General features: G+C 39.1%; 1 protein-coding gene across 1 annotated transcript; it reads right to left on the bottom strand.

Annotated features, from left to right (window-relative positions):
- Positions 1-5,014: 5,014 nt before the first annotated feature.
- On the bottom strand, positions 5,015-9,780 carry LOC145046248 (uncharacterized). Its single transcript, XM_078994543.1, has 2 exons — positions 9,393-9,780; positions 5,015-5,058 (listed from the first exon to the last, which is right to left on the bottom strand). The coding sequence occupies exons 1-2, from the start codon at positions 9,778-9,780 to the stop codon at positions 5,015-5,017; spliced, it is 432 nt and encodes a 143-aa protein (XP_078850669.1).
- Between the last annotated feature and the right edge of the window lie 12,148 nt (positions 9,781-21,928).

Consider the following 21,928-nt stretch of genomic DNA (forward strand, 5'->3'; position numbering starts at 1 on the left):
ACTCAGTTTAGGGTCAAGAGATTACGGTCTGAGTGTTTACGGTTTTTGAAGCTTAGATTACGGTTATTGAAGATGCACAGTTTGTAGTCTTTGAAAAGAGTTTACGGTCCTTGAATGTTCTTGAGTTTATGACTATAAACTGGGTTTACGGCCGTAAGCTTATGGCAGTAAACTCCCAGAAGTTCACGAAAACATGATTTTGAAGAGGATTCGATCCCTTTTAGCAGCGAAGATGCCAAACCCAATCTCGAACAGTGAAGAACACGTGTTTAAACGGCCAAAAACTCCATTGTAAGATGCTTTGACACCGGTTTTGCTTTGATACCAATTATAAGGTCCTAAAACGGATCTTTACGAATGATCAAGCAATCAAACAATAAAATAGAATAAGAATTGGAGTAGAAACAGAATTGAAAAAAGCTCGCACACGCTTTTATTGCTTAAAACGTCAGGTACAACCTGTCTACTATAGATGTGAACTCTCTAGCATCAACAACTAGTAACGACCTACAGAACCTCAATTTATAATAGATAATGACCGCAAACAGGACATGGGCCGGAAATAGGGTTTATGGCCGTCAACTAGTTTATGGCCGTAAACTCACCACAAAACCGTAAACCCTAATTTGACATACTATTACATCAAAAATACTCAAAAGAACTATTAGAATTGAAAGCCTAGACCAAACCATTAATTAAGCCCTTCAACTCTGATTTTCAAATAAACATAAATAATTTTTTTTGAAATGATCGTGAATTTGGGGATGTCACACGAACTCTTCAAATCTAGATCCTTAATCATTTTCTGGTCTCCAAAGGCTTAAATAGGGTTCTCTGATCGTCGAAAGTTGAAATAAGCTTGTTGCATAAGTTAGGTTTGGAAGAAAAGACATATATTTATAATTTACTTCACGTTGTGGTAAATAGATGACTACGCTGTGGTGTCATCCTTTATGTGTACCCTCCAAGTCTTCCTCCGTGCACAATTCTAGAAACTTCTAGTCGAGCTAAAACTCGCCACCATGGCATGGCATGCATGTAACTATGTCGTGGAGATTGTTAAATAATCCATCATCGACTTTTGTTGACCTAACCCAACAATCCCACTTCCAGTTCTGCAAATTTGTTTCTTTTATCCCGAGCATGTCTTCTGTGTGAGAAAACAAAATTCTAATATAATAAGTACCTTTTATCTCTAATTTAAGTATACATCGCTGAAAACATTGAAATATCCCACAAAATATATAACCAAATATGGTGATATCAAGAACTTTTACACATGAAGTATGTTAAGACAAAAAAAAGGAACATCACCTTCACTATAAAGTAATAATTAATTTCTTAATATAAAATTAGCAATCAGAAGGAGTCTACATCGAGTAACACCAACATTAGGCAATGTCTTTGTAAGGTTTCAGATGGGCATTTTACTACAACAGTGAAAGTGTTATGCTCATTTGGTGTTGTGCCATACAATCATCATACTATTAAAGCTTTGGAGGAAAAACACCCTTTCAGGCCATCTCCATCCATGCCAAGCCCCATAATTTTTGAACCTCCCCTTGTACCAGACTATGATTGTGTATTTTGATGCATTAAATCTTTCCCTAAAGGAACTTCATGCGGGAGAGATGGTTTGAGGGCTCAACACATTCAGGATCCCCTTTGTGGAGAAGGGTTTGCTATAGCCACAAATATTATATGTGATATAACTATAGTGGTTAGTTTATGGTTAGCAAGAAGATGATTGTCCATTTTGGAAGAGTTTGTTGCATCCACTCCTCTCACGCCTCTGATTAAACCATACAATGGGATCCATTCAATTGCAGTAGGCACTATATGGAGACGCCTAGTCTCCAAGGTTTCCATGAAAGGCGTGGGTAATGAAATTGCCAAGTACGTTAATTATTTTCAGTTTGGGTTGGTGTGTCGGGGGGTGCTGAGGCTGTATTACACAGTGTCTATAGGGTGTTGAGTAAACACCACACTAATGGATCTCTTGAAATGCTTAAAGTGGATTCCTCAAATGCCTTTAACCTAGTTGATAGATCAGACTTGCTCCAAGAGGTAAGGAGGATGTGCCCTTCTATTTCTTTGTGGGCGAATTTCTTATACAGGCAAGCAGCAAGACATTATATAGGAGACCAACATATATGGTATGCCACTGGGGTGCATCAAGGTGACCCTTTGGGTACTCTTCTTTTTGCCCTTCTTTTGCATTTATTTTTTCACAAGATTAGAGACAATTGCAAGCTCCTTCTCCATGCTTGGTATCTAGATGATGGGACTATCATTTGGGATTTAGAGGAGGTGGCTAGAGTGTTGAACATTATTCGGGTGAATGGTTTAGGCTTGGGTCTTGAGATGAACATTAAGAAAACCGAGATTTTTTGGCCCTCCTGTGATGGTAGGAAGCTTTGTGCTGATTTATTCCCATCGGATATATAGGGAGAACCTCTTTGGGGGTGAAGCTCCTTGGGGGGGCTGTTAGTAGAGACGTGGGGTTGTCATGAAGAGAGCGGTCAATGTTGTTGATTTGATGGGTCTTCTTCCATAACTACGTGACGTGCAGAGCGAGTTCCTTTTGATTCGATCATGTATAGGCATTGCAAAACTTTTCTTTTGTTGAAGTACATGCCAACCGATGAACATAGAAGAGGCGTCTTTGTTCTTTGACAAAGAATTATGCGGGTTAGTCGAGGATATGGTGGTATGTGGAGGCTCTTTTTTTTAGACATCCAGTAGCGTCTAGCTTCCTTACCTATTCGTTTTGGTGGTTTGGGTTTGTACTCAACATATGAGGTTCCCTCCTACGCATTTGTAGCCTAGAGGGCCAAGCTTGGACATTACAAGACCACATCTTACGTGGCAGTGGCATATGTGGTATGTACTCTCATCATCTATGTGCTTTTACTCGTCTTCGTGATACGATTCTAGTATTCGACTGTAGTAGTTTCACTAATAAAGAAACCCCCCCCCCAGAATCCCAAAAAACATTGGCGTGTGCCCTTTTTAGCAAAATCGTCATAGATATGGAAGTCATCTTCAACATGAATATTAGACAGAAAGCAGCTTTTGAGTGTCTTCGAGCACCTCACGCACAAGATTTTCTACCAACTATCCCTATTGATGGCCTCGACCAGCATATGTCTCCTGTGGAGTACTGGACCATCCTTCATTATCGCCTCATGATTCCTCTATTCCTAATTGACGAGATATGCCCAGTTTGCCGTAAGGCATGTTTGGACACTTTTAGGGAACATACGGTTCATTGCAGAGAGCTCCCTAGTTCCAAGTACTGACATGATGTGGTTAGGGATGTTCTATTTGATGCTTCTCAATGTACTGGTATTTTCGTGAAGAAAGAAACACCAGTGAACTTTTTAAAGGACCCGCAAGATGGAAGATCCACACTTAGACCGACTGATACTTTAGTCCTTGGATGCGTAGGAGGGAAGCACACTTGTGTGGATCTTACAGGGGTCTCTCCTCTCGTTGGTTTGAGGAGCGGGGGTTTTACAGCAAGGCATGCCGCTTTGAAAGCCACTGTGTGCAAAGTGGCAAAGCACATGATTGCATGTATAGAAAATCAACATGTGTTTGTATTCTTTGCATTTGATACATTTGGTTTTCTCTCACTAGAAGCGGTGGAGCTCCACAACAGATTTCAATGGGTCATGCATTCTAATGTTATATCTACTAGATCCGTAGATGTTGTTTTCAAAAGAATTGGTTTTACCATGCAGAAAGGACTAGCGGCGGAAGTTGTTTCCCGATTGCCTTCAGTTGATATATATTAAATGAATATATATATATATATATATATATATATATATATATATATATATATATATATATATATAAATTTTGTCTACCTTCCTAGAACCACTTCTATTTTCTTTGTCTATTTGTTGCCAAATACATTATAGGACTCTAAATAAAGCAATTTAGTCAGTAGGGCTATTAGTTAATAAGCCTTTTCAAGGTATATAGCTATAATGGAATGTAAATATGTAATCTACTATGTCAGAATGATGATTTGATTATGTTCACTTGGTCCCATTAGTAATAAAGTGTACATTCATCACTTGAAGAAGAATAAAAAAGTCTTGTAGAACTTTAATTTGGATAAGATCATATCATCCCCAATTGACCATCCACCCTTTTTGAAATCAAAATTTAAATAAATGAACCATCTACATTATAGGTTTTAAATCATTATCTAAGACTAGTAATTCTAAAACAAAAAAAGAATATGATAAAAATGAAAAAAAAAATCTACTTTACCTTTATCTCCATTGTCAAGTGGTTCAATTATCAAAGTTGGAACCAATAGTTGCCATACATCACATAACATTTGTAATCATTATTGTTTCCAAATCATTTGAGTCAAATGTTATTTTGAACACCTTGCCCTGGTAAGTTCCTTGAATAACTGAGTCTTGTGATGATGGCCTACATAGATTTTTTTTTTTGTCAAGTAAGAGAAAATACAATATTAATAAGTATGCATTGGTTATCTATGGTAAACTTAGATACATACACAAATAAACACATATTTGGTAAGGACCTGGAAAAAATGAGGAGGGGAAGATTAGTAAACTCAAGCAATTAGAAGTTTTTTTTTTCTTTTGCATTTCCTAACAAAGTTTTTTTATCCACACTACAAACACAAAAAAAATAGAACAAGCTAAATCAAAAGCCTCAACGTTTTGATTACAATCACTCAAAGAATGTATACAAAGGATAACCCTAATGATTTGCTAGAGATATAAAAGCATAGCCTCTCACAAAAGATAGATGATCATTTATCACAAACTCAACCATATATATATATATATATATATATGCATGCTATTCTACTAACCGATAAAATTATAAGTACCAAAAGTAGCCCTCCACTACCTGATATGCTCTTTATTTGGAAGAATTTCCCATATCGCCCTTATTTGACATATGTGAAAATTTTGATGTGTAGCATGCTCTTCATTAGTTATTTTATAAATTAACTAATTTATTGACAATCATTTTCATCAATCATTGAAATTTCCAAATCCACTGTAGAATTTTAACAAAAGAAAACAGAAAAGGGATAAGTTAGATGTTCTTGTAATGTATCTTAAAAATAGAAGGAAAACTTAGAAAAGTAATTTTCTTATATGTATAAAAATGTCAAGGTTTAGAAAACTTACCTAGGGTAAACCCAATGAATTTAGCACCTGAGATTCCATGACAGTTACCTAGGAATTCAATAACCCGCTTAAGAATGTTGTTGAACCTATCATTTATAGTTCATTTTTGCATCTATATGGTGTATATGTGGGCATGCATGTACATCTCAAGGTTGAATCAATGGTTTGGAGTTGAGTTTGATGATTCAATTCCAACATTATATGACTACAAATGAGATTATTTCAATATTTGATCATTCAATCGGTATTCAGAGTACAACAACGAAACCCATGCTTTCCCTAATCTAAAAAGTTAATCACGACAATTTCAAAATTTAAATAATCAATGAGTAATTTAGTTAACATCAAACACAATACGAATGATGTATCATAAACCCCATTACACCAAAACCCCATCACAATCATCTAAAACCTAAAGTTCCATAAACAAAATTAATACAAATATATAGAAATAATAAAAATTGTGTGTGTGTGTGAAAGAGAGAGAGTGAGAGAGAGAGAGAGAGATACCTTACCATAATCAGTATGAGATGATGAAGTTTAATCAGAAGAGGATTTTGAAGAAGCGGAAATATGATTAAAGGAGTCCACGATATGTATACTTAAGAGTGTCAAAAGGATGATTAGTATACACTAGTGTTGCAAAAATCGGCCTAGACGCCCGACTAATTGGAATCGGGTAGGGGCTGAGGCACCTAATTAGAATCTGCCAAAAAAACTCAGAATTTGTCAAAATCGGCAAAATTCAACTCCAATTCGGTCAAAATCGGTAAAAATAGGAAAAAAAAAACTAGGAAATTTTGACTTGCTTTTAGTAAAAAAAAAAACTATAACTGGTATTGATGTTCATCTATTTTGAAATAATTTTTAATAAACTTGTTATATTTGTTATATACATTATTTTCCTAAAATTAATTTCATATAATTTATCCATTCTGAGTACTCCTTGCCTAGACCAAATACTAGTTAGGTGCTAATCCTAGGAACGCATAACGAGTTTTGCAACATTGGTTTTCACTTTTTTAATCTTCAAAATAAAACCCCCAAAATACATAAAACTCATAAACATACCTTGCAGCATCGTAATAAAACTGCACCTACCTAGGTTTCAGAAATCAAAGAATAAATTGGTTTAAGCTCACAAAATCAAATAAAGAAATTACTGAGTGCAAATATAGATATAGGAAATTGGTGAGGTATGGGATGTTTGTTTCTATCAAGATACAGAGGTAAACAAATAGAGGTGATGTGGTGGTGTGTGTATGTAACGACCCAAATTTTCAGATAAATATTTCATTTTAAAAAAAGCCAATCAATTTTTGCATAATTAATAAAATCCAAATCATAATTGTTTTCAAATTCATATTCATTACAACTTTAAAAGAAACCATCAGAGTGTCACCAAAAACATAACGATGAAAAGAGACAGAGTGCACACCACGCCATCATGCCTTGCCCTTGCCCTTGGGCTCAGAAGTACCTGAAACAAAACCAGAAACGGTAAGCACAAAGCTTAGTGAGTCCCCCACAGCATACACCACACACAATCCACATCACCAAATCATATTAGCTATAAAAGCTATCTTTACCATGCATTATATATATATATATATATATATATATATATATATATGTTTATATATATATATATATATATATATATATATATATATATATATCAATTAGCTATACGAGCTACCTCTACCACATATCACATATCAACTAGCTTAAAAACTATCTCTACCATCAACCATAAGGCTATATCTACCATTAGCCACAAGGCTATCTCTGCCATCAGCCAAAAGGCTATCTCTACCATTAGCCACAAAGGCTATCTCTACCGCATATCATGCATACATGCATATCAAACACACGTCTATACAACAAATATACCAATTAGTATAGAATGGGCTGGCCTTGGTGCCTTAGACCCATTGGTATGATGAGAAGACTCACCTCTGTCTGTTGAATACACAAGTCGTTCTCTTAACAGTCCGAAACCTCCTAAGCTGAATGATAATATGAATTAATGCTAGAACTGGATTAACCAAGGGAACCCAACTTTCCATCTCTTCCATAAGGTCTAATTATCCATCCTTTGTTAATGGGCCCAAAGTCCAAGTCCAAAAATCCTTAATGGGCTTCTTGGCCTAAATAAAGCCCCAACAATAATTCCATGGCCCACAACAAATGATATGAATCTTAAATCCTAGAACACCAGGCCCAATTATCAGTTAAGGCCCATATAGCCCAAGGGCCCAAGATAGATTCGGACCATCTGCATTACGTACACTCGACGTACCATCCTGGTACGCACAGCGTACTGGGATATGGGACTACGCATTGCGTACACTGGGTTACTCCCAACGTACCACCAGTTTGAGCATTATCTCTATTAAGTTCTTAATACTTGTCTCCTTTACGTCCAAAATCCAGATCTACATCTGTAAAGATGTCCTAAGGCATAAAGTTGGAAACTTTATCCCTTTGCATGTCTCATACACACGCAACTTCTCCATTAAGACCTTTTTAAGGTCTTTAACGCATCAATAAGGCCACATCTCCCATCAAGCTTCCATTTTTATGATACTAAGGGACCAAAGAACCTCAGATCTGTCTTTCTCATCTCCTTGAGTTGCTTGACTGACAAAAAAGGTCCAAAATCATCCATAAAGGGGCCAAACAAGAAATCCTAATTAGATATATGGATTTAGATGGAATGGTGTAAGCTTTTTTACCTCCAGAAGCCTTGCAAGATAACCACAATGCAGATTCTTGAAGCAACAAACCGTCATAAACTTGCCTAGAAACTCTCCTTCTTGAAAGAACTCCAAAATGGCCACCAAATCCTTCTTCTTAAGCACAAACTCTCACTTTCACATTAACTTAGATGAAAGTTGATGAAATGGGGCTAAAGAGGCTGATAGGGTTTGGTCAAAGAGGTTAAAGGTGTTTTAAATAGGGGGATAAGTTCACGATTTAGGGTTTTGACCCTCTGATGAGTATGCCTGGCGTACCTTCACGTACGCCTAATGTATGTGAGGCAAATCCGCGATCATTCATCCAGAGTACGTTAAGCGTACTTATAGGTACGCTCAACATACTTAAGGGACCATTTATGCCAAAACATAAATTCTTGAGGGTTTTAAGATGTACCAGGTTTTGGGAATATCATCCATGAAAACAACTGCGGATTCGTCACCAACACACTTCCGAAGCTGAGACACATGGAAGGTGTTTTGAATCTAACTAAGCCCCTGTGGAAGCTCTAAACGATATTCCACTTTGCCCACTCGGTTTATGATCCTGAACAGGCCTATGAACCGAGGCCCCAACTTCCCCCTCTTACGAAACCTAATAATCCCCTTCCATGGTGACACCTTCAGCAAAACAAAATCTCCCACCAGGAACACGAGATCCGAACGCCGTTGATCAGCACAACTCTTTTAACAGCCCTGCCTGACTCGCAACCATTCACACACCTACTGAAACAGCCCGGTGGTCTTGAGCACTACCTCAGTACTCCCCATGACCCGATGCCCAACCTGGACCCAACATACTGGAGTTCCGCACCTCCGACCATATAACATCTCGAAAGGAGCTTGATTGATACTAGCATGATAACTGTTGTTGTATGAAAACTCTGCCAGTGGGAGGTACGTATCCCAACTCCCTCCAAAATCCAGCATGCAAGCTCGAAGCATGTCCTCCAGTGTCTGGATTGTCCTCTCACTCTGGCCATCCGTCTGTGGGTGGCATGATGTGCTGAAAAGCAGCTGAGTACCCAATTCTTCATGAAACTTCTTCTAAAACCTAGATCTAAACCAGACATCCCTATCCGAAACCACCTACACTAGCACCCCATGCCTAGCCACCACCTCTCGGACATAAATATCTACCAACTTCTTCGTCGATATACCCTCAGAAATTGGAATAAAGTGGGTTCTCTTCGTCATCCTATCTACAACCACCCATATAGCATCCACACCACTCGCCGTCCTAGGTAACTTCGTGATGAAATCCATGGTGATCTCCTCCCACTTCCACATGGAGATGGGTAGTGGCTGAACCTTGCCATGAGATGTTGATGCTCGACCTTGACCTTTCTAGGGGTCAAGCACCACTCTACGAAATTGGCGATCTCCCGCTTCATGCAGGGCCATCAATAACTCAGTCTCAAGTCCCTATACATTTTTGTACCTCCAGGGTGTATAGAGAACTTGGACTTGTGCGCCTCCTCTAATAGCCTCTGCCTCACTCTTCCTTCCACTGGTACCCACACTCGGCAACACTGAGTCAAACGGCTGCGACTATCCTTGACGAATAAAGGATATTGTCCCCGAATATTCTCTGTCTTCCAGTTCTCCTTCTTCTCCCCCTCAACCTGAGCCTCCTTGATCATACCCAACAAAGGCGAAATCACAGTCATCCTCATACAAATGTCCCTAATCGGGGACCCCGCCGTCTTGCAGCTCAACACATCAGCCTCCATGTTAGCCTTCCCTGGGTGGTACAGAATCTTGCAGTCATAGTCCTTCAGCACATCTAGCCACCTCCTTTGTTGCATGTTGAGGTTCTGCTGATCCATTAAATACTTCAGACTTTTGTGATCGGTATATATAGTGACCGCACACCGTACAAGTAATACCTCCAAATCTTGAGGGCAAACACCACTGCCCCTAATTCTAGGTCATGGGTGGGGTTATTCGCATCACGAGGCTTCAACTTCCTCGAGGCGTAAGCTATCACATGCTTCCTCTGCATCAGTATCGCACCTAACCTTGAGATAGACGCATCACATTACACCACCAAATAATCTAACCCCTTAGGTAGCACTAGAATCGGAGCCTCGCATAACCTTCATGTCGGGGTGTCAAAAGCCATCTACTGGTCCACACCCCACCGAAAAAGTCTTATTTTTCTTGGTCAAACGGGTCAATGGCATAGTAACCTTGGAGAAATCCTGGATAAATATCTGATAGTAACCTGCTTAGCCCAAGAATCTATGAATCATAGATGTATTCCTCGGTACTTCCCACCGCATCACAGCCTCCACCTTGGCTAAATCAATCGAATTACCATCCTGATTAATGACATGCCCTAGAAACTGTACTTCTCACAGCCAGAATTCACACTTAGAGAACTTCGCATAAAGTTTCTCCGCCCTCAAGGTCTCTAAAACCTCCCTCAAATGTTGCTCGTGATACTCCCTGGTCCTAGAGTAGCCCACAATATCATCAATAAAAACAATCGTCTACCGATCCAGCATCGGCCTACACACTATGTTCATGAGGTCCATGAACAGTGTTGGGGGATTAGTGAGCCTGAACAGCATCACCACAAACTCATAGTGCCCATACCGAGTCTTGAAGGCCGTCTTCGGTATATCCTCATACCAAATCCTCATCTGATGATATCGAAATCGAAGCTCAATCTTGGAGAACCAAGACGCACCCTGAAGCTGATCAGTCAAATCATCGATCCTTGACAACGGATAATGGTTCTTCACCATCAGTTTGTTCAGCTCCCTATAATCAATGCACATCATGTGCGATCCATCCTTCGTTTTCACGAAAAGGATCGGTGCTACCCACGGGGAACTGCTTGGACAGATGAACCCGCGGTCTAGCAGCTACTGGAGCTACGTAGATAGCCCCTACATCTCTGGTGGTGCCAACCGATATGGTGCCTTTTCTATCGGAGCGGGACCCGACACCAAGTCAATGCGAAACAACACCTGCCTCTCCAGAGGCACTCTTGGCAACTCTTCCGGAAAAACATCCCGAAAGTCCCATACCACTGGTACACTGCCTACATCGGTTACGGTCTCTACTCTTGTATACGAGACATAAGCCAAAAATCCCATGCAACCCTGTTGTAAAAACATCCTAGCCCTCGCAACCGAACAGAGGGTAAGTACCTGCAAGGCCTTCTCACCCTGAATGACCAGTTCTCCCCCACTTGGCGTTCGAACCCTGACCAACTAGCGCTCACAATCAGTCATGGCCTCGTTGGCCCTCAACCAATCAATCCCGACAATCACCTTCAACCCTCACAGTGGTATCAAAACCAAATCAACACAGAACCTCTCACCCAACACATTTAGGACACCGCCCTAATATACCCTCGTAGCACTAAAGGTGCGTTCATCGACAATCTCTACTTCGAGTGGGGAATCTAAAACTCCGGGCGCATCCTGGAATTTCTTGCTAAGTGCAAGAAATTCACCAGAAAGGTCCTTACACAACATAATTACATATAAGTCATACAAAATGATAAAAAACCAGGAATAGTAAACACGTACCAGCCACAACATCTGGTGCGGCCTAAGCCTCCTTGGTAGTCAGCTGAAATGCTCGACTCTTCACTGTCGGAACATCCGCCATGGAAGGGCGGCCATCGGTGATCCTCAATGTGGCGGGTGTTGGCACTGTCATTACTCCTCCCTCTCCCTGGAACCTCGGACAGTTGAACCGCTTATGGTTGGTCTGGTTGTAGTGAAAACAAATCAAGCCCTTCGTGGGGTAGTCCCTACTAATATGACCCTGCCGGCCACACGCAAAACATCCCGAGCTTGTGATACGACAAGCTCCATTGTGCACCATATTGGACTTGGCACACCGGCACCGACCCTAATGTCCCCTGACGGACGTGTCCAAGATCATAGGCTTTTTATCCTAACATACTACTATCTGGGCCTGCTCCGTCTTCCGCTTTGTGGGGTAAGCCAACTCCATCTCTCTCTCACGGGCCTTATCTGCCATCTCATTTAAGGTTTTGCACCCTGTAATACTCAGAAACTCTCGAATATCATCCCTCAGCATGGAATGATACCGAGTCCGTCTCATCTCCTCATCGGTAGCATACTGTGGGATCAACAAGGCTCGTTCCCGAAACTTGGCAGCGATCTCCGCAATAGTGTCGGTGGTTTGCTGCAAATCATGAAATTCTTGCACCAGTCGTTTCACCTCAATAGGTGGTGCAAACTCCAAATCGAACCGCCGAACAAACTCGGCCCATGACATCTCAGCCACCTTAGCTTGTCCCACCTATCTGGTAACCTCACCACATAAATCCTGGTCTCCATCCCTCATCATGAAAGAAGCAAACCCCACTTTCACCACATCCAGACAAGAACTCGTGCACTAGGTGTTTTCGATATCCGCCACCAAGCATCGACTGACAATGGGGTCCCTGACCCAGAGGAACTCCAGCGCCCCACATGCCTTGAACTCCCAAAACAAGGTAGTTCGGGCCCGACCTGACCTACGACAATCTTGGCCCTGAAATCTCTGATTCTCTCCTCCATAATATCCATAATGCCCTCCTTGACCATCCTAAAGATGTCTGGGCTCACGTCAATGATACCCCTGGTAACCGCGGCTGCAATGAGCTCTTGCAACCTCTCATCTATGACATCAGTAGTGTCGCCTGATCCTACCCTGGATCCAGATCCCGATCCTGATCCTCCCGCTCCCAAACGTATCATCACCATGCTGAACTAAAATATCATAAATCACAGTGATCAATATAACTATATAAGGGATCTGCCCACACCATTCCTCCATGGAGTCATCAGATTCAAAATTGGTTCGGGTACAGGTCATGTGCTTTCAGTAGTACGGGCTCAATACTACCTTCCATACCTACTCTACCTTTCCCTCAATGCCCTACCTGATAAATCCAATTTGTCCCAAAACTAAACCAAATCCACAAACTACCGCATACATCAAATCCCATGTCGTCCTAACATTTGCTCTACTCACATCAATCAGACCAATCATAACATGTTACCTTTATGTATGCAAATTATACATAGAAAAGGATCAAATAGACTTTTGAATAAAAGATTCTACCCTAGGACCACAACCAAACAAGGAACAAGAAATAAGGCCAAACCAATCATTCTAAGGCTATAAGCTCCTAACCGTATATGATTTTAAAAGCATAGATATAGCAAGTTCCATACGATTATCAAAGCTCAAATATTAGAACAACATGGCTAACACATTAGGGAACTACTTACTTGGCTCGGCTAATCACACGCGTTGCACTCTCATCTTTTCCTTTCTTTCAAAAGCTTTGTATGTTATTATTATTATTTTTTTAAAACAGTTTCACCATTCCTTAGTTTGAGTCCTGACACACCAGAGACTGTGCCCAAATCCCTCAAACCAAGGCTCTAATACCTACTTGTAACAACCTAAATTTTTCAGATATATTTTTCATTTTAAAAATAGCCAATTAATTTATGCATAAGTCATAAAATCCCAATCATAATTGTTTTCAAATTCATATTCATTACAACTTTAAAACAAACCATCAGAGTGTCCCCAAAAACATAACGATGAAAAGAGACAGAGTGCAGGCCACGCCATCATGCCTTGCCTTTACCCTTGGGCTCAAAAGTACCTGAAACAAAACCAAAAATGGTAAGCACAAAGCTTAGTGAGTTCCCCAGAGCATACCCCACACACAATCCACATCACCAAATAAAATTAGCTATAAAAGCTATCTTTATCATGCATTATATATATATATATATATATATATATATGTATGTATATATATATGTATATATATATATATATATATATATATCAATTACCTACACGAGCTACCTCTACCACATATCACATATCAACTAGCTTAGAAGCTATCTCTACCATTAGCCACAAAGGCTATCTCTACCATCAGCCATAAGGATATCTCTACCATTGGCCACAAGGCTATCTCTACCATTGGCCATAAGGCTATCTCTACCATCAACCATAAGGCTATCTCTACCATTAGCCACGAAGGCTATCTCTACCGCATATCATGCATACATACATATCACACACACTTTTATATAGCAAATATACCAATTAGTATAGAATGGGCCGACCTTGGTGCCTTAGATCCATTGGTATGATGAGAAGACTCACCTCTGTCTGCTGAATACACAATTCGTTCTCTGAATAGTCTGATACCTCCCAAGCTGAATCATAATATGAATTAATGTTAGAACTGGATTAACCAAGGGAAACTAACTCCCAAACTCTTCCATAAGGTCCAATTATCCATCCTTTGTAAATAGGCCCAAAGTCCAAGTCCAAAAATCCTTAATGGGCTTCTTCGCCTAATAAAGCCCAAACAATGATTCCATGGCCCCAACAAATGATACAAATCTTAAATCCTAGAATACCAAGCCTAATAATCAGTTGAGGCCCAAATAGCCTAAGGGCGCAAAACAGATTCGGCCCATCTGCATTGCGTACACTCGACGTACCATCCTGGTACGCACAACGTACTAGGATATGGGACTACGCATTGCGTACACTGGGTTATGCCCAACGTACCACCAGTTTGAGCACTATCTCTATTAAGTTCTTAATACTTGTCTCGTTTACGTCCAAAATCCAGATCTACGTCTGTAAAGATGTCTTAAGGCATAAAGTTGGCAACTTTATCCCTTTGCATGTCTCATACACATGCAACTTCTCCATTAAGACCTTTTTAAGGTCTTTAACCCATCAATAAGGCCACATCTCCCATCAAGCTTCCATATTTATGATACTAAGGGACCAAAGAACCTCAGATCTGTCTTTCTCATCTCCTAGAGTTGCTTAACTCACAAAGGAGTTCCAAAATCATCAAAAAAGGGGCCAAACTAGAAACCCTAACTAGATCTAAGGATTAAGATGGAAAGGTGCAAGCTTTTTACCTCCAGAAGCCTTGCAAGATGGCCACAATGCATATTATTGAAGCACCAAACCGTCCCAAGCTTGCCTAGCAACTCTCCTTCTTGAAAGAACTCCAAAATGTCCATCAGAACCTTCTTCTTATGCTCAAACTCTCACTCTCACACTAACTCTGCTGAAAGTAGACGAAACGGGGCTAAAGAGGCTGATAGGGTTTGGTCCAAGAGTTTAAAGGTGTTTAAATAGGGGGATAAGTCCGAGATTTAGGGTTTTGACCCTGTGATAAGTATGCCCAACATACGTGAGGCTCTTATACGATCATTCATGCAGAGTACACTAAGTGTACTCATAGGTACGCCCAGCATACTCAAGGGAACGTTTAGCAATCCAAAGAAATCAAGTTCTAATGTCAGCTGAGTACGAGATGAAATGAAGTTCGAAGATGAAAATCATCCTGAGATCAAGAAATTTCGAGTTTAGAAGGTTGTTCATGCATTTAATGCATTTTGTCTTATTGTTGATGTAAAAATTAATATGACTTACTTTTATATATCTTCTAGATATCAGTTTGACAAACACTGAGTATTATCCAATCAGAAGTATGTTCTTTGGTTTGTACTATGTTCCTCCTCCACTATATAAGGCGTGAATGTTTTATTATTTTTAATGTGTGTGAATAATTCAAACTTATAATCGAAGAATAGAAAATATTCTCTTCACATCACTTTCACTTTTCCTTCAAGTCATAGTTCTTTCAATACATTCTTCTTGTTCCTTGAATATCTTTGCATTGATTATACTCTAAGTTTTCTTTATTTATTACTTTAATACTTTGTTGACTATTTATCTTCAAGTCCCAACTGTATTACCAGATTCAATTGGAACCTTACATTAAGAGCAGACATTGATCTTAAAGATTAACTCAAGGTTTAAGTTTTCAAACATTGTCCTTCTGCATTGATTTTAGTAGTCAAAATTAGTGTTAGAGCTTGAGTGATTGTCCTTTGAATCCATAAGAACATATTATAGTTTATTTGAAATTACCTTGGTGTTTTAATCATTTTTGGGTTCACGATAAAAGTTCTTCTATATACCACTTTTGCTCTAATATCTTAAATTCAATGGTTGCTCCTAATTGTAAACAAATATATTCAATGCAAATAACAAATAACATGGTTTTCCCTTCTTTTGCCCTACTGCTAGTTGTTGAAGAGTATGATCCCTAGAAAATCATAATGGAAAGGTTCTTACTTGGTAAGGAAAAATGTGAAGAAATGTGGAGATCCATGAAAGAAGGTCCACATGTTCCGGTTAGACAAACCGTAAGAGATACTGCTGCAACTCTTTTGAGCCAAGAAGAACAATGTCAGGCGCCTCTCACTGCTGCCAACATCGAGAAACTACATGTAAATCAAGTTGCATTTTTTGAGATGGTATTCGGTGTTCCTCCTCTCTTCGAGTAGATTAAGTTGTGAAAATCTGCGAAATAGATTTGAGACACTCTCCAAGACCCGTTCGAGGGATCATAAAACATTAAGGATAAGTGTATGACTTCGTTCGTCAATGATTTCGACACCTTCACCACAACTCCCAGCGAATCAGTTGCCTTGGCCTCCAATAGGTATCAAATCGTCATCAACAGCATGACAACTCATGGGATAGTCCGAACCTCACTAGAATACAATTTCAAGTTCATCAATTGTCTTGGTAAAGGATGGGTAAATATGAAATCATATCTTCAAAGTAATGGATCTATGAAGAAGTAGAAGCTTTACCAGTTGTTTGATGAGCTATAAGGACATGAATCAAGTGTTGCACAAACATTGAGAGAACTCTCAGGATGTCCTCTAGCTCTTGTTAGTTCTTTTGATTCTAAAGTTTCAATCCCCTCTGTTTCGAACCCTTTCAAAGTTGTTATCCCACCTGTTCCATCTGTTCAGACCTCCCAACAGCTTTACTTATTCTTGCTAATTTCAACTATCAGTTTGATGGAGACCCCGACCCTGAAGTGATGGAATCTAAACTTTGCTTTAAACAATAGTTTACTTTGCTATCCATGAAATATAAGAGACCATGGAATCCCACTCAGAAACCATATAAAAACCATTTCCCATATCCTCATCAAAGTAATCCCTAACCAATTCCTAAACCCTCAGAGAACCCACCTTCCTATAAACCCAACATTTCTACACCAAGTCATTCCTTGGAATCTCGTGATAATCCGAAATCAAACAAACCCAAGCTAGTTTGTCACAAGTGTGGTCATGAAAATCACTTTGCCAAAAATTTTCTGGCTAAAGTTACACAGAAACCAAAGATCAAGGACTCTGCATACTATGCCCGCCGAGCCCCAAAAATGGCTGTAAGTGAAAAAGTGTTTGTCACCATTGTGTCAAGAGATGTTGAAAGGGTATTGATCATCTGGAGATGAAGATGATGTGAGCTATGGAAGAAACATGTGTCTAACGGAGAGACAAGTGATCGAATGTGATGAAGGCTACTGGTCATCTAGATCAAAAGGAGATGATGAAGATGTTGAAAACACTTTTCCTACATGGCAACCAATGATCCACCAGGTGGAAGCGCCGTTAAACAGGTAAAATCTCATCAAATGATGGCTATGTGACATATGGAAACAACTCTAACTCTCAGATCTAAGGTTATGACATCCTCACCAATAACAATTTCTCTGTCTCCAATGTTGCGTTTGTAGCTGACCTGAAGCACGATTTGATAAGTGAGGCTCAACTCACTGAATCCAACCGAAGAGTTGAGTTCTACAAAAACCATACCCACGTCATGATAGAAGATCAGAAAGAATGTCTCATCAAATTGAATCATAACAAGAACATGTATCTTCTAGATATCAACATGATTATTTGCAAGCCTCAACTCTATATACTCTCAAAAGTCATGCCTAACGTCAGTTGGTTATGGCATCGAAGGCTTTCTAATCTAAATGTATGATATATGCATGATCTTGTTTTTGGTGAAATGGTTAGAGGTTTGGCAATCCTCAAGTTTGAAAATGATCACTTGTATGCTACGTGTATATGTGGGAAGCAATCTAAGAAAGTGTTGGAATAGTGTCTAAGGCTATAACTATATCCGGTTGTGCATGGTCCTTTTGGGTTTCCTTCACCATAGCAACTTGAAGGATGATTTATTAAGAGAGAGTAAATATTATAAGGAATAATATTTGGCTATTTGATTAATATAAGTCATAAATTAATTGGTATTAATTTGGTGACTTAAAGAGATTAATTAAATAAGAGGGTATAAACTGTCAATTGTTTGATAGTTAGACTTTAGACTGTAAATCCATTAGGATATACCTTGGACGGATTCTAAGAGCTTTACGATAGCTCAAATCGTCCATAGGGTTATCTATGGAATGGATTTGGATAGCCTTAAGAGAAGATTATCCAATTAGGGTTTAGGGTGAAACCCTTAAGGAGTCTACAAGTATAAATAGACCCTATGGGTGAGGGAATTCGACACACAACCTTAAGCAAGGAACCTCTGGCCGAATTCCTCCCCTCTCCTCTCTCCTAAATCATCTTGCTTGCTATTGGTGTTTGTAAGCCATTAGAGGAGTGACAATTGTGACTCTAGAAGCTCCAAGACAAACAAGATCAACAAAGAATTCAAAGGTATGATTCTAGATCTGTTTCAATATTGTTGTTTAACCTAATTAGCCATTAGAAGTCTTGGATTCAAAAGCATGTTTATTAGAAAGCCTAGATCCAAGCATTAGGGTTTTGCATGCGCACATAGGAAAGTTCTTATGGCTAAAACCCATCAGAAAGGTCATCGGGTTATTATTGAAAAATCAATTTTGGAATCATTAGAAGTCCTTCACATTGATCTTTGTGGACCCTCTACTATAGAAAGTTTGCATCACAAAAAGCACATTCTTGTGATTGTTGATGACTTTATAAGGTTCAATTGGGTCGTCTTCCTAAGGCTTAAATTTGAGACAGCCTCGAAACTTATCAACTTCATCAAAAGAATTGAAATTCTTGTCAAACTACCTATAAGACAAATCTGAAGTGATAATGGCTCGAAATTCACCAATGTCACCATTAATAAATTCCTCTCTGACAAAGGCATTGACCATAATTTCTTAGCTTCCTACACTCTTCAAAAAAACGGTGTGGTTGAAAGAAGAAATAGAACTCTCATTGAAGCTGCTCGATCGATGCTCAACTTTGCAAATCTTCCACTTTATCTCTGATCTGAAGCTGTGTCTACTGCCAGCTTCACTCAAAATTGAAGCATCATCAATCGACGCCTCAACATGAAACCGTACAAAGCCATGAATGGTTGTAATCTGAGTATTTCATTCTTGTATGTCTTTGGCTTCCAGTGCTTTATCAAAAATAACCAATATCAACTCACGAAGTTTCAACCCAAAGCCAATGAAGCAATCTTCCTAGGATATTCAGCAAAAACAAAAGCTTACCGAGTTCTGAATCATCGGGCTCGTGTTCTTCACCTTCGATGACAACTATGTTTAGAATTTTGGCCCGACCCATGTCACAAACCACATCATGGAGTCCGATGTTCCATCACTAGGATGTCTGAATCCTCAAGTTAGTCATGAAGTTGACTTCAAAACCCAGTTCGAACCATCAGAAACCACTTTTGATTCGAAATCTCGATCAAGACCATCCTCAATTGCAGCTCCAATTTCCTAAAATCTTTCTAGTCCGATTCCCATTTTTCCTCAATTTGATTCCGATCTAATTGAACCTTCTTAGGTTAAGGGATATAATGATCTTCCCTCTCTTGAATCAAATTTTGAAGGATTTCAAGATGCAGCAGATCAATTTGCAGAATTTATCCTATTCCGAACACCAACGAAGGTGATTCCAACTTCTTTCACTTTCCGAACAAAGACGACGTAGATATCTCTGGTTCAGAAGCCCATGGGGAGCATCATCCTTAGGCTCACCCTATTCACGGGGCAATATAACCCCATTGTTGATATCAGATGATCAACTACACAAGAGCTTCTGAGACTACATATCAAGACAAAGGATCATCCTCCAAACCAAGTTATAGGAAATATCAATGTTGGTGTTCAAACTCTCTCTACTACTAACATCCAAAATGAATGTCATTTCTCGGCATTTTTATTGATGGTTGAACCAAAATACATCAAGGAAGCATTAGAACATGCTGACTGAATTACAGCCATGCAACAAGAGTTAGCAGAATTTGACAGAAATGAAGTGTGGACTCTCGTCCCTCATTCTCAGGATCACCCTATTGTTGGTACGAGATGGGTTTTCCAAAACAAGCTAGACGACGTTGGAGTTATCTTTTGAAACAAAGAAACATTGGTAGCTAAAGGATTCACTTAGATTGAAGGAATTGATTATGACAAGGCCTTTTCCCCTATTGCTTGTCTTGAAGCCATCAGAATATTTCTTGCTTGTGCAGCTCATAAAGGCTTTAAAGTTTACCAAATGGATGTTAAAAGTGCTTTTCTTAATGGTGAACTAGATACTGAAGTGTATCTCCAACAACCCCTAGGTTTTGTCAATCCTTCTTATCTAAACTATTACTACAAACTCCAAAAAGTTATTTACAGCCTCAAGCAAGCTCCTCACGCTTGGTACAAGACTCCCACCGACTTTCTCAAGTGCTCTTGTTTTCAAAGAAGAATGCTCGATCCTACCCAATTCCAAGATCAAATGGAAAACATCTCATGCTAGTCCAAATCTACGTTGACGATATCATTTTTGGATCCACCAATCCATCAATGTTTGCTAATTTTGCCAAGTTAATGGTTAGTCGATTCCATATGAGCGTGAATCATGAATTATGTTTCTTCCTTGGTATCTAAGTTAAGCAAACAAATAGAGGAATATTTATTCACCAAGAAAATTACATTTTCGAGCTTCTCAAGAAATATTCAATGGACACATGTGCCTTTGTAAAGGTTCCTATGGGTTTCGGACATAAGATTTTATTAGAGCCATCAGGTGTTGCTGTTGATGAAAAGAAGTATAGGGGAATGATTAGATCGCTACTCTACCTACCATCAATTCATTTGGACATCATGTTCTCTACATTTTTGCATGCTATATTTCAAGTCAATCCAAAGATGTCTCATCTTTTAACATTTAAGCACATGTTCCGATACCTCAAAGGTACAAAGAGTCTCAGAATCTAGTATCTAGCAAATGAGAGTTTCCTTATTGAAGATTACCCCGATTCAAACTATGGTGGTCTTCAATTGGACAAAAAAACACCTCTGGTGGCTGTCAATTTTTGGGTGGAAGACTATTTAGCTGGTCATCTAAGAAACAAAATTGCATTTCTCTTTCAACAGCTGAAGCAGAATAAATTCTTGTTGCTAGTTGCACTTCTCAAGTTCTTTGGATGAAATCACCGCTTCTGGACTATGGTTATCGATTTCAACAGATTCCCATACATTGTGATTCTCAAAGTGCCATTACGATTTCTCACAATCCAATTCAAGACTCCATGACCAAGCACATTGATATTCGGTACCATTTTATTAAAGATCATGTTTTAAAAGGAAACATTGAACTTATTTTTGTTCCATCTGACGATGAAATTGTTGATGTCTTTACTAAGGCATTAGAAAAAACTAAATTCAATGGGTTTCTGAACAAAATGGGTATGATATTGCATGATCCTCAATTTTTCCAAGAGGCTTGTACTCTCTGATGGAAACACCAGAAAGTGAATTAATTCGAAACTCAAAATCTTTTTCATCTCAGAATCATTTCCACTTAGAATAAATATGATCATTTTATGTGTCTTTTTGTCTAACTTCCTGTTATAATTTAAGTTGTACAACTCACCTCATCTTTTGAAGTTCATATGACTAATATAGTTACATTGGTATTTTTATTAGATCTCACCTTAGAATTAATCTCAAAAAATATGTTATGAAGTACACCTCGGTTTTCCAAATTATATATTGCCAATAGATCGCATTTGTTCTTCTTTTAGTCTCTTATAATCTTCTTTTTCATTCTCTCCCTGCAAAACTGTTCTTCGTAGCTCTCAACC

Source organism: Lactuca saligna, chromosome 5 (genome assembly GCF_052625555.1).
Source record: "Lactuca saligna cultivar CGN05327 chromosome 5, ASM5262555v1, whole genome shotgun sequence".
In the NCBI taxonomy this organism is placed as follows: domain Eukaryota; kingdom Viridiplantae; phylum Streptophyta; class Magnoliopsida; order Asterales; family Asteraceae; genus Lactuca; species Lactuca saligna.